Below are 14,058 nucleotides of genomic sequence, written 5' to 3' on the forward strand. Positions count from 1 at the left end.
TAAGCCTTAACTTGCGCCGTTGTGGAGCTTTGGGATCGTCCTCTCGCAGCAGGGGGTTCTCCCCACGTCACCGCCAGCGTTACGTAAAAGTCAACTCGAGATGGACAGAAAAAATAAATAAATAAATACAATAATAATAGTAATAATAATTATAATAATTATAATAATAGAATAACCCAATCAATAATCAATTTTCTTTTAATATGGTAAATACGTCATCCACAAACAAAGATGTACTCTTCCCCATTTTATAATTTAATTTATTTCACTCCTCAAAGCTATCCAACTAAAAAATAAGAAATACGATTTTATTTAAATAGTATAAATCTACACCTCTGAATATGATTAACTTGCTTGTAGTGGTAGTAGTGGTAGTAGTAGTGGTAGTAGTAGTAGTAGTAGTAGCAGTGGTAGTAGTGGTAGTAGTAGTGGTAGTAGTAGTGGTAGTAGTAGTGGTAGTAGTAGTGGTAGGGGTGCACCCCCTATTGTTGCTGTTCTGATTATTATTGTTTTCCTTCTTGGCACTTTTCTGGCTAAAAGTGTCTGGAACAGGACGACTGCTGCAGCTACGGACATAGTTGAGGTGTAGTTAGAACTGGGACGTCGCTGACATCTCGTGGTGCAACTTTTTTCCCTACTGATCCACATACAGAGCAGGAATTAAGGAAAAGCACCGAAATTTGATGGGAAGTAGCCAAACGTTCCTAAAATCTCTGGTCAAGTGATGAAGTGAGATGAGTTTGTGGAGTAAGACACTTTGTGACGTCATCATCCAATTCGCCATAAATCTGCAGGTTGTGGCCTGCAGCTATATTTTATTATTATTATTATTATTATTATTATTATAAGTAGATGTAGTAGTAGTAGTATTAGTAGTATTTCTATTATTATTATTAGTAGTAGTAGTAGTAATTGTAGTAGTAGTAGTAGTAGTACTAGTAGTAGTAGTAGTAGTAGTAGTAGTAGTTATCGTATATTTAATCATTTTTATGTATTTTATGTTTAATTTAGTTACTATTGTAAGGTTATATCACATCCCTATATTTATGTCTATGTTGTTGTTATGTTGAATTTATTTATGTTCGCTCTTGTATTCCCTGCTGGTTTTCTGCTCTGACGTTGTTTGTGTAATTTTGTTCAATAAAAAAAACAAAAAAAACCTCACAAAATCAATCATTAAAAAAAAAAAATTTAAAAAATGTCCCCTTGATCAATGTTGGACCAATCCACGACCAGCCAGGTTACCGCGTGGCTGTATTTGAACCAAGCTTTTATTCATGATTAAATGTTTTGATGATGGAGTGGTTTCACTTGATGACCCTTCATCCTTTTCACCACAATGGTTAAGTGATTATTTCTAAAATTCAACAGTCTGGGTTTGAATTAAATGGGTGCATTTTGGTCCACATGTTTACAGATCTATATTATTTGATTTTTATTATATTTTGTCATCGAGACATTTTACAGTTTTTTTCATCATTACAAGGGCGTGACGAACACATGCATTTAATTATACAGTAAATCCATTTTTTGACTTTGTCATTTACGTACACTGCCGGTCAAACGTTTGAGAACATCAACCATTTTTCCAGTTTTTATTGAAATTTAAGCAGTTCAAGTCCAGTGAATAACCTGAAAGGGTACAAAGGTAAGCGGTAAACTGCCAGGGGTAAAATAAAATTAAAATAAAAAAAGTTTAGGTTTCCAAAAACTGAAAAGTAATGTGAATTTCAGAGTTATAAAAAAAAAGGCCTTTTTCAGGGAACAAGTAATGTAAGTAACAACCTACAGCTGTTCTGCAGCAATGGAAATAAATTAAGCCTTGAAAGTTGGTGCAAACAATTCCTACCGGTGTCCCAACTTTTGTCGGTTACTTACAGAACAGACTGTAATTTCACCCTCTGAAGCGTTATACTGGACAATATTGCACTGCAGGAAAAAATATATTGCTATCATAATGGTGAGAAAAAGGCCACTAACAAAGGAAGACACACAGACCATTATAACCTTTAAAAGTGTAGGTCTTTCCTTTCGAGAAATTGCAAAGAAAGCCAAGGTGCCAGTGAGTACAGCTTCCTACACCATCAAAAGGCACTTTCAAACTCGGATAGGAAGAAGTCTGGCAGAGCTGAAGACATGTTTCTGAGAGTCAACAGCTTGCTGAGAGGCTGCTCACAGGACACCATCTTCAAGCACAGCGTCATTCTGGTGGAAGTACGCAAGTTTCAGGTTCAACTCTGAAGAGCAGACTTGGAACTGCAGCTTTGACAGGTGGAGCGGCCGTAAGAAAACTGTCGCTAAGAAGGCAAAATAAGAAAAAGAGACTTGCCACGGCCGTGAGCCAGCGCCAGTAGAATACTGAAGACCGGGAGAAGGTCTTCTGGACCGATCTGAAATCTTGGCTTCAATTTGTATCTCTTTCTCGACTACAGTTTTATTTTATTTTTTTTCACTGTTATAACACCTGAATTTCCCTCCGGGGATTAACAAAGTGTTTTCAATGACGATGTTCTTATTTTAACCCTAATTGAAATCCACCAAATCTCCAACAGGAGTAGGCCCTTACCTTAGGAAATCAAAGATAATACACACCCACTTTTGAAATAAAGTTGCAAAACAAAAAAAGGAACAGATGGGTTAACAAAATGCCTTTGTAAATTAAAGAGTCCCTCTGTGCGTCAACATCAGTTTCATTGAGTGTTGAATAAAGGTAAGATGTGGTTTCACCAGAAAGCAGATCAATTAAATAAATGTGGAATATAGATGTGTAGTACCTGTAAGTAGCCAGTATTCTGGATTTAGAGCATTCAAAAGATGGACGTTATTATTATTTTTTTTTATTGTTTTGCTCCTCCCCTCGCCGTGTCATGCTATGACATCATGTCCTCTGGTATTATCAGACGTTCTCGTCCTTTTTCGGCAGCTAGACAAGACGTCTCCCTTTAGGAAGCGGCTGTATCGGTAGATAACACTTTGCAGGCCACTGTTCAAGCTCCAGCCATAGCAGTGGTATTCGTAGTAGTAGTAGTAGTAGTAGTAGTTTCAACTCCTGCAGATAAACTACACAGAACTGTGTTATGGCCTGTAGTAGAGATAGCTGATAATACATTGTTACTAGGGAATGAATTCCACTGTTAAAAGTTATTAATGGGCAGAGATGATTAATTATTAATTTATTATTATTATTATTATAATTATTATTAATAGATTATTCATTTCACACACGTTTAACTGTATGTTACATAATATTGCGGTGATTAAATCAAAGCAGCAACAACTTGCAGGTTTTCCCTTGAAGCATCATCATGAGCTTCATCTTGATGTTCTCCTCTTCATCAGGCCTTCACAAGGAAACCCATCAGATTGGACGACTATTATTTAAAGATTCTCAGACATTGCAATAGCCAAGGAAACCAGAAACACAATGGGGGTCGGGGGTCGGGGGTCGCCCTAACCCCATGGACGAGAAATTTGGTCCTCGAGAACCAAACTGCGATGGAAATGTGTAAATCATGCTGAACATAAACGATGAGATATTAATAAATACATAGGCGGTGTAAAAAGAGGCGGGCACTACAAACCTCAAACACAGATTTCTATAAAGATCCACATTTATTCAGATATATTTACAACTTAATTCTCCAGGGAGCTATTTACATGAATGACCAACACACTGTAAAACCAAAGTAGAATACAAGGTATCATCAGGAGCATGGCATCGTCATAGGTATGGCACAGAGTGGTCGAGAAGAGTGATCGGTGAGTAACGACAATCAAATAGAGCTTTTGGTGAAAAAAAAAAAGAAAAAAGAAAAAGAGAAAAGAATAGAATAGAATAGAATAGACAGCGGACGTGACAGGAATGTTCCGTTTCTTACAAACTCCTGTGTCGTGCAAACTAGCACAAGCAAAATAGCTTAAAAGTAAATCCTTCTCTGCCCGGTGGGAACTTGTCTACTGAAATGGCAGACTGCAGTGACGCTTCCTTTAAATATCCATCTTTATTATTATTATTATTATTATTTTTTATTTTTTTTTGATTCTAGGCCAAAACATTTAAAGAAATTTAAAAGTAATAATAATTCTAAAAACACCAACACAAGATAAAAACTGCTTTCCTTTCAGGCAAAGTTCGAAGCGTTTTTTTCAAGTTCGAGGTAGTGCAATGCTTATTATGATTATTCCAGTTTACATTTAGAAAACAATAAAAATAAAAAATAAAACACGACGCTGGTGAGATAGTCCTGCTTTTCTTCCAAGTTTATACCATTAAACATAATCAATGCAATGACTCAACCAACTGAAACAAATGGTATTATACCTTGGTCAAAAACTTTTATGCAATCTTCATTTATTTTTTTTTTTTCTTCTTTCCCCACTTTGGAAAACAGTTCAAAGTAAATTATCACACACGCATAAAAGTAGATAAACTGTCTTATCAGGCAGATCAGTCATTAGAGGAGCTCAAACACCAAGGGAAATCCAAAATAACACTGAGTAACAGTGAAAGGAAATGGTGTGCAAGAAACAATACGTAACATAGGAAATGTGCAAAAAACGCACATTACTCATCAAGCTTGTTATGAAAAGGGTCAAAGTTAAACAGAAACGTATAAAGCACTTATGTGCGGGACGAGTAGACGTACAGAGAAAGTTTGTATAAGGTTTTAGGGGAAGTGCGTCCTCTGCTGGACGTGGGGGTGAATGTCAAACAAAAGAAAGAGGATCTTCAGAGTAAACAACCTGCGATACTATTTTTGTAAAAGTCCAATAAAGACGCATCCTTCGACAGAAAAAAACAAAAAAAAACAAAGCTTAAAGATACATTTTTGGCATCCATCTCAGATAAAAAAAAAATGTATGTTCTAGCTTCTGTGACCTAGCATCGGTTTAGGGATAACTTCAAACTCATGACATTGTTTGATTTTATTCTAGACCTTCTATCATACATCGTGTGTGTTTCTAAATAGCAATAACTACACAGAGCACAGTCTTTTAAATCCCTTTCATTAAGCTCTAAGTTGCGTCCAGGGTTTGTAGAAACATGGTGCCGACCGGCCGTATTATATCACTCTACACTAGCTACTACCTTAGAGTTACTTTAAAAATACTAAATAGGAATCAAAACTTGGTCGAGAGAGAGAGCCAATGTCCTAACAGCAGACAATAGGCATGCAGTGCATTTTCAGAATCTCTTCACTTTTTGTTACACCGCCCTCAGGTGAAGCGTTAAACCCTCCGAGGCGACATGGAGCACTTCCCTGATCCTCCCTTCATACAATCACTGTGGCTTCAGACCTGGTCCTGATCCAGACCTGATCACTCTCTCCTACACGTTGATATCTGGGATATAATGACATAGAAGCTTTATGGTTTCTTAAGAGATTGTGTGTCGACTCCCAAAAAAAATTAAAAAATAAGGGGGGGCACAAAATGATAAAAATACTATTTACATCCAGGTGAGGTTCGTGGTTCTGGACATGATCCAAACAACACAAAGGACCGATCCCCTGCAGAGGTGGAGTCAAACTTGAGAGACCTGGGGGGGATACAGTAGATACAGTACGCGTTAGGATTAGAAACACCTATAATAATAATAATCATAATCATAATAGACATATTAAAATGATATTAAACTCTGGAAGGGCTTACCTTGTGCATCCCTCAAGCTTTGTGAGAGGCCTTTGGAGGTCTTAGGTAAACAAACTGTGCAAGACATGACACTTATATAAGAACAGGTTGTTGTTCCATACTTCAAGATTGAGTAGTGAGAGATTCTGTGGTATTCAGTGCCTAAATACTGTAGTTTGTTTCTTCAGCCAAAAAAATCCAACAGTAACATTTCCATGAAAGTCATGCTTGTTCTTCTTGTCATTCGAGCCATTTCAAAAGCTTGGCAGATAGTTTCAGTTCTAATCAGCGTATGAAGCCGAACTATTTCCAGCCGTATCACAGTGAAGGTTCCACTTTCTAAAATGTATAAACCACACACAGCCCTACATACACCTGACTGGCCCGGGGGAGGGGTGGTTAAATTGCACCTACCAGCTCTCTCTCACTGCCTCGATGTCACTCACTAGATTCTGTGCTAAGCAGATACCAAATATCTGCAAACAGACACCAAAACATATGCAAATGAGAATAATTTACACTTCATCGCTCGAGGTAAAATGAACAGAGACATAAAATAAATAAATAATAATAAAAAAATAAAAAGGTTTCCAACCTGCAGCAAGGCTATTCCGATAAAGATCCCGGCCACTACCGTCAGGTTGTCCTGGAGCCACTTCTCGAACTGAGGCACGCAGCCTTTAATGTAGATGAAGTTTCTCTGCTCAGAGTCCTGAAGGCACATTAGTAACACACACACACACACACACACACACACACACACACACACACACACACACACACACACACACACACACACACACACACACACACACACACACACACACACACACACACACACACACACACACACACACACACGGAGCTGTATATATTCTATTATAATATCACACCATCGTTGACGGGGCCTTTTGAATTTAAAGCTGAATGTGACTCTACTATTTGGGATAAAAATTGCCAAATGCCACTAACTTTAACTGCGAGTAGTGATGGAACAGGCCTAACCACAACCACATTAAATTATTCACAGCAGACTCCGTTATAAACAAAGAGCTGGTGTACAGGAGTGACGAAAGGTTGGACTCTTTTCATGAGAGCCAGTTCCTACTGAGTCAAAAGAGTCGTTCGACTTTCAGACTGTTCCATATGAACGCACACGCTGAGCGAGGGCGCGGTGAACGAGTCAGAAGAGTCGGCCGAGCTCTGTTGGACACGGAACTCTCACAGGAATCACTGAATGATGCCAAAATGACTTCGATGATTTAGACGGAGGAATTCAAACAGTGGATCTCAGAAGATCTAAGCCTAATTCTACGGAATAATAGTCAGTCACATTCAACTTTTAAAAGAGTCGGTCACTATGAACAACCGTCCCGACAGACAAAACGTTCTAGACCATCGTACCACCAGTCTACAGGATGTACACTGGCAAGAAATAACAGGCACACAGGAAGCCAGGGGTTGTATATGTTATCAGGTAGATACTGCAGGAGCAGACACTGCAATTACTAAAAAAGCAAGGTCTGATGAATGACTAAAAAGGAAAGTAACAAGAAGATTGAGAGAAAAATAATAATAATTTTATATATATATATATATATATATATATATATATATATATATATATATATATATATATATATAAAATTTAGTAATTTTCTAAGGAATATGTTTCACAGAGTTCAGATTCTTAACGGAGGGTGATTTGCATCAGAAGTGATTTGTGGTGACGACCTGTCAAGATTAGCTTTTAATTTCAGAATTATATTACATTTCCAAGGTCAGCAATTGACCTTTGGATGTTCATAAAAAAAATACAATTTTAATGAAAAGATATATATAAAACACCAGACACATTGTTCCCACTTGTACCAACTTTTACGACAGCAGTCCCATCGCCTGGCGCAGAGAGGTCCCTGGGACACATTTCCAAATGGAGGAAAAATAAAGAGTGAATTCTCTGCATGGGCCGTGATACTGGACAGCAGGGGCTGAATCAAATGCGGGGGAGGGGCTGTCTCACACCCCAGCATTGCTTCAGCATGAGTAATCCCCCAAAGCCCAACAGGCCAAAGGGGGAGCGGGAGAGAGAGTGAGTGAGAGTGAGAGTGAGAGAGTGAGTGGGGACTGGGAAGGGAGTGAAAGGAGCCATATTGTGTCCCGGGCGGAGCACCTGGTGACTCCATGCGGCCAGAACGAGGCTTATTACCACATCCGGGAAGAACGCTGCGCAGTTCCCATGGCAAGAGGACTCACCGTTTTTGCTCGAATGTCGTATCCACACTGGGTGTTGATGACGTCCTCCTGTCGAGGGAATAAGTCAAAAACTTCACACATGGGGGTCGACAGCTAGCATACACAAAACACGGAAAATATATTTTGAGACTAAAATGTAACCCTGCGAAAACATTAAGAGTGCAGCGTTTATTGTGAGCGATATCTACCCAACTGCACTCATTTTGTTTTTCAACCTTGGAAGGCACCGTATATTTTTATTGTTTGTAAATTTTTAGGTTTATTTTATTGTTTATTGCCCAATGAGGATGCATCAAGTATATATCCATCTATCTGGGCCCATTTGAGAGCCTTATCTCACTGGTAATAAATACAAAACACTGTATATTCATCACATTTCTCTCCACTATGAGAAAAGACGGCGGATTACAACCAATAAAGAGCGCTTTCAACACAACTTATAATGGGAGCCTCCGATAAATCCTTTGTTGCAACAGAGCAACTTTGTTTTTCTGACACAGAACAGCCTCGCTACTATGCATAACAGAGGCCTCGCTGAAACCCCTTCAGTTTAAAGCTCCTCCTTCTCCCGGCCAATTCCCGTTTTGTGTTTCCGTTGGCACAGAGCGAGGGGAGCAAACAGAGGGGTCAGGAGTTCCCGCTGACAGCTCAAGGCTGCGATGCGACTTCTGGACGATACAGATAACCAGGCTGCCCGTCGCAGGGAAGACCTGGAGGAACCCCCCCCCCCCCCCTCCCTCTGTGAGCGCCCATTCCAAAGGATGCATTTCCATCGGCTCCAACTTACTTGTTCTAGAGGACTTTTCAAGAGAGGACATTTTTTGGGGTGTTCTGAGACCGAAAAAACACCCAGAAACATGCCAAATGGTTGGAAAAAAAACAAAACAAAAAAAAACAGAAAACTTCGGGTGCATGTTTGGAGTGATGAAATGCAATTCCCAACTCAAAATCTGGCAAACGAAACTAGTCACCACAAAGGTAGTTTACGGGAAAGGGAAGGAAAATATGCATGATTTGATTATTTGTATTTTATCCTATTTTTTGCAAACCTCCTGCACATGGGCTCCTTGGATTCTGGTTTGAGAATTTTGGTCTCTAAATCACCATAACTGCATATCAAGAAGCCATGGACAAAAAATATTAAAAAAAAAAAAAAAAAACTTTTAAATTACAGCTTGCAGATCTAATATGAGTGAAGATTCAGCAACTGGATTAATTATATATTGCCCCAATTTGTTCAGAAGATTTTGGTGTACTGATAAGGTGAAATCAGTGAAAGTTTACAGAGTAAACAAACGGAGCCCGGTGTAAAGCTCAAACCCCAGTGGCTCACAGGACCGCGGCAGCAGCTACAACAGTGTTGAAGGATAGGTTCACAATTTTTCAAGTCTGTCTTAAAACAACAGTCAAGTGTCCATATGAACAGTGAAAGTCCCCCCCCCCCCCCCTTGCTGTAACCATTCTCCCTGTACTCGCTATTTATTTAAAATGACACTGCCAAAATACTTCACTGCACAGCTATTTAATACATTTTTCAATAATTTGAACACTTTCAAAACGTATGTGTAAAAAAGGAAAAAAAAAATCATTTGGATGGATGGTTGGTTGTAGTGGTGGCATTTTTCGCAACTGAATGCTTCCATTCACATGATGGTGAAAGTCGGAAAAAAAGGGTATTGAATAAAGTACTCTATTGGTATTGGTACAACTTTAGGAGTACTGGTGTTTGTACTGGTATCGTAATTAAATTAAAAATTAATAAAATAAATTATAATAAGATGCCCTAATAATCTGAATGGTATTTTAGGCAAAAAAAAAAAAAAAAAAAAAAAAACATGTTTGGGGGATCTCAGAGACCATATATTTACTTGGTGGAAAGGAGCATAATAGGTCCCCTAAAAGAAGCTCAAATACCGCTGGGTCTTTGGTGCAGCAGGAGAAGGGAACGCCGCATTTCTCTCGACTTGTGTTGGTGTCGGTACAGTTGAAGTAGATATTCAAGTTCCAGTCGTCGGCGCCAAACGCTCCACAACACTCCCACTGGGCGGAAAATAAAACGACAATGAGATAAAGGGCTGCCATTCAGACTACTGGGAAAAGGTTTATTTTTGAAAGCTCTTTGGCTCACATATTCCTGGGTGAAGTCTATGAGGTTCTGGAGGTCGATGTCGTCCCTGTAGGCACGGATGTTGTTGTTGATGAAGAAGTTGAGCTGGTCCTTGATCCAGTCCTTGAAGACGAAGGCCAGGACTCCGGCCGTCAACTCCAAGAAGAAGATGATGCCCAGGAAAACTGAGAACTGACACCAAATTGGTTCCATCAGTTTTAGTAGATGAGGCGACCAATTGGAAGACGTTATAGAAACAGCAAAGCAATAGCGGAAACGTACAAATTTAAGCAAAAACGAGTTTTCTCGCAGCGCCCCGATGCATCCAGCGAATCCCAGGATGAACATCACGCCGCCCACGACCAGGAAGAGCCAGACGGGGTCGAAGCCTCCCAGGTCTGTGATGGACGAAATGTTGGACAGGACACCCTGCAAATAGGTGTTTTGTATGGATTCAAAATAAGCATAATAACTCAAATGAAGCACACACACACACACACACACACACACTGATCCTAGGTCAACTGTTGCCGCCCACCGCCTGAACACAATGGATGTATGATGTGTGTGTGAGATCCAGGGAGGAGGCGCTGTGCAGAGGGTTCCAACAGGAAAGTGTCAAATTCCTTTCCCCCCCAGTAAGAGTTTGTCCGCCTCACGTCTTCAGTGAGGCAGATGGGCGTAGGCCATCGCCAGGCAGTATGTGTGTAATTCCGTGATAATATATGACCCGCTAAATCAAAAGTTGTGTCACATCGACCACCATTGCTCACTCTAATGTCTCTTGGCCAAAACAAGATTTTAACGGACTGCCTGGAACGGAAACAATTTGAACTTTCGAACATGACGCGAAGTGGTAGAAAAATACGCTCACCTTCTCGCTCCATGCCCACAGTCCAATGCCAAGAAAGGCCACGCCAAGCAACTGGGAGAAGAAATAGAGAAATAAAGAGGAGTTGGTAGGGGGAAACACAAAAGAAGAAGCCTACGGTTTCTTTACTAGACACCTACTTTAAACAGCAATACAGAGCATGTTGTTAAAATAAATATATATATATAAATATATATATAAATTAATTAATAAAATGTTCTATTAGATTAATACCAAATATTTTAGGAAATGGTAGGTGTGGCAGGTGAAACCCAAGGATTTATGAAAACCAGTTTTGAGGTATTTCTTTCTGTTAGATACATTGGACAGGCTGTTCCCTGTACAACAATACACTCCCTGAAAAGAAAAGGCTTTTAATATTGTGTCAGGTAGCACTGAGTGCAGAACTGTCACGAATCATAATCCATAGTCAATATGGTCAGAGGATAGAAGGGAATACTTGCCTTCTACCCACTAGAGGTGGATAAACAATTTTGAGTCCTGAAAATAAAACTATTCCGTAAAATGTTTAAGGCGATTAAAACGAGTACAAGCTCTTTATTAAAGTGGTAATCCATCGGATCGCCTGTGTTGGCTGGATTACGCTGCAAGCCAGTTGGGACGGGGATGGACACAGCAAATACGTAACGCAAACACATTGAAATTGTTTCTTTTTAAGAGGCGGCATAAAAAAATAAATACAGGGCGGATATCACGGGTTATCCGGGACAAAACACTCTTACAAAGTAATCGTACGGATTACCACTTCAATGTAGCAGAGTGTTGTTGTTGTTTTTTTTTTCCTCACTAGATAAATAACTTGAACGGGTGAACGGGTCCGAGGGGGCGCGCTGGAGAGCGGCTGTGGTGCCTACAGAGCCCGCTCGTTTCTTTACGGGCCAACGGCCAGGAAACGAAAACAACATATTCCCCTGAATGTATGTGAAGGGCACATGGAGTCACGCCAGGCCACAGCAGCAGCAGCAGTATATACTGGGCTCCCATCTGCTGCTGCTGCTGCTGCTGGCGGTGCGGGCTTGGTTGACGGTGCACGTCCTGGACAAGACCGCGCAGCTCCGTCAGGAAGGCTCCTTCGAGCGTTCGTGGTAATGACGTCATCGGCAACACGCCACCGTCAACACGGGCGTAAAAAAAAACAAAAAGGAGGAAGGTGCAGCGCGATGACATTTGAACAGCTCGTTCCGTTGACTAATTGGGCGGAATGACGATATAAAAAAAACAACAACCCACAGGCACCACCGGAAGTAATGGAACGACATCACAGAATTAACACGTTGACCGAACGACTAAACGACGACAGTAACAACTCTTCTCCCCGTCCCCAAATAAAACAACAAAACAGGCCGCGGCGCCCTGTTATGCCGACCGTGCTGAAATCCCCAGTCACGGTCGAGACAGCCCCCCGAAAACAGCGTTACTCACCCAGAATATGATATTAAACCCGAATATGAAATACTTGATGCAGCAGCTGACTTCGTGAGCCTTGAAATGCTTCCCTGACATCATTTGTCCGTCTTTTTCCTACGGAGTCCTTGTTCCTGTCGAGGGAATCACATGGGTGGTGGCTTTCCGGTATAGAAGCCGGCGCAGTGACGCGTCGCGAAATGTTCGGCGCTCGGTAAGGGGGTGGAGGGTGGGGGTGGGGGTGGGGGAGGGAAAAGAAAAATAAATACAGAAAATAATGTTCTACATCCAGGGAAGTAGTAATGCAGAGTTAAAGTCAGCAGCCCTGCGTGAGACCCTTCACCAACATGGCTGTCATCGCGCAGACGTGTTTGGAGAGCGGTCAACGCCCATTGGCTGCCGGCGAGAAAGAGGCGGGACTCTCGGTACGGGAGCCTCGGTGGCTCCCGTTGCCGCCGGCGAGAGGGCGCGAACGCGAGTGTTGTGATTGTTGTTTGTTGCCGTTGTATTGAAAGTCTGGGGTGACGTCAACGTGACGGTAACACCGAAGCACCAGAACCCAAATGCCGAAATGAATTCCAAGTATTATAAACATTTCGCAAATTCTACTTTTATATAATTACATACATAATACACACGTTGCTTCTTGCATACACGCGGGGCTATAGCTGTTATAATTATACGAAATATTTAATCATACGTTTCGTGTTCTTGAGGTTTATGATTCAACTTAATCAAATGTAAAAATTAAAAAAGCAACGCGACGTTTAACAAACATATTGACACGAGACACTAGTTCGGATCTGAATAAACAATATTTACATATAATAAACAGATATTTATAAATGGTCTTCACTGGTGTACAATACGGATATATTCAAGTTCAAGAGATTATTTGTCACATACATATACATACAGTCATGCGTATATGCAGGGAAATGTCATGACACCCAGTGATTACGTACAATAAGCTCGATAAGCTCTAAAAATACAAAAAAAAAATTCAAGTTGTAATATTACTACTACAGACAAAATATAAACTGTATATATATATATATATAGCTATTACGGGTCCAGGCCGGACCCCTGTTGTTTTTGTTCGGATCTTATATTATTATTTTTCCTCCTTGGCGTTTTTGGATTGAAAGTGTCTGAAACACAACAACTGCCGAACCCACAGACATGGTTAAGGCCTTGTTAGAAACGGGGCTGTTCAGACATTTTGTGGTTCAAGTTTGATCCACATCAATCTACAGAACTATTGCAATTTTACCAGAAGTTGAAGAACATTGGCATAGCGTGATTAGTTTGTGGGGCGGGGAGCTTTATGACATCATCATCCAATTTGTTATATGATGTCCAGGTTTTGGCTCTGGCGGGGTTCGCGGTCAGGTCTGTGGTGTAGTGCTGCACCATCAATTGTATTTTCATTGTCATCGTGATTTGAACATGTGGGAAGAACACATCGTAAAAGCCTGAAACGCGATGAATAAGAAATCTATTAAAAATTAGTGATTTTATTTTATTAAATAAATCTTTTTTTTTTTTTTTTTATCCATCCAAGAGAGTAACGCCATTTGCAATCGATCAACTAATGGACTCGTTCTCTGTAGAAGACACGGACACATGGCTCTCTGGTGAAAAGGGTTCCAAATGGAGTCCACATCACAGAGGATTTAACATGGACTTTACAAACAGACACTCTGTTGAGAAAGGTGAGGCAGCGTCTTTACCACCTCAGGCAGCTGAGGAAATTCCGGATCTCGGT

The 14,058-nt window shown here is 40.4% G+C and overlaps 1 protein-coding gene across 2 annotated transcripts; it reads right to left on the minus strand.

The window, feature by feature from the left end:
• Window positions 1-3,593: 3,593 nt before the first annotated feature.
• On the minus strand, window positions 3,594-12,565 carry LOC307229683 (tetraspanin-5). 2 transcript variants are annotated; one of them, XR_013844137.1, is made up of 11 exons: window positions 12,309-12,565; window positions 10,869-10,919; window positions 10,277-10,423; window positions 10,016-10,186; window positions 9,802-9,927; window positions 7,888-7,935; window positions 6,227-6,343; window positions 6,046-6,107; window positions 5,653-5,706; window positions 5,454-5,539; window positions 3,594-5,343 (listed from the first exon to the last, which is right to left on the minus strand). XR_013844137.1 is itself a non-coding variant. In XM_079999722.1 (10 exons), exons 1-9 carry the CDS (start codon window positions 12,390-12,392, stop codon window positions 5,694-5,696), a joined length of 819 nt encoding a protein of 272 aa, XP_079855848.1. In that variant the 5' UTR covers window positions 12,393-12,565; the 3' UTR covers window positions 3,594-5,539; window positions 5,653-5,693. The 2 variants fall into 2 exon arrangements, 1 of the variants encoding a protein (XP_079855848.1); XM_079999722.1 differs by having other exon boundaries at window positions 3,594-5,539.
• Window positions 12,566-14,058: the final 1,493 nt, after the last annotated feature.

Source organism: Zeus faber, assembly GCF_960531495.2.
Source record: "Zeus faber genome assembly, chromosome: 4".
Taxonomy (NCBI): Eukaryota; Metazoa; Chordata; class Actinopteri; order Zeiformes; family Zeidae; genus Zeus; species Zeus faber.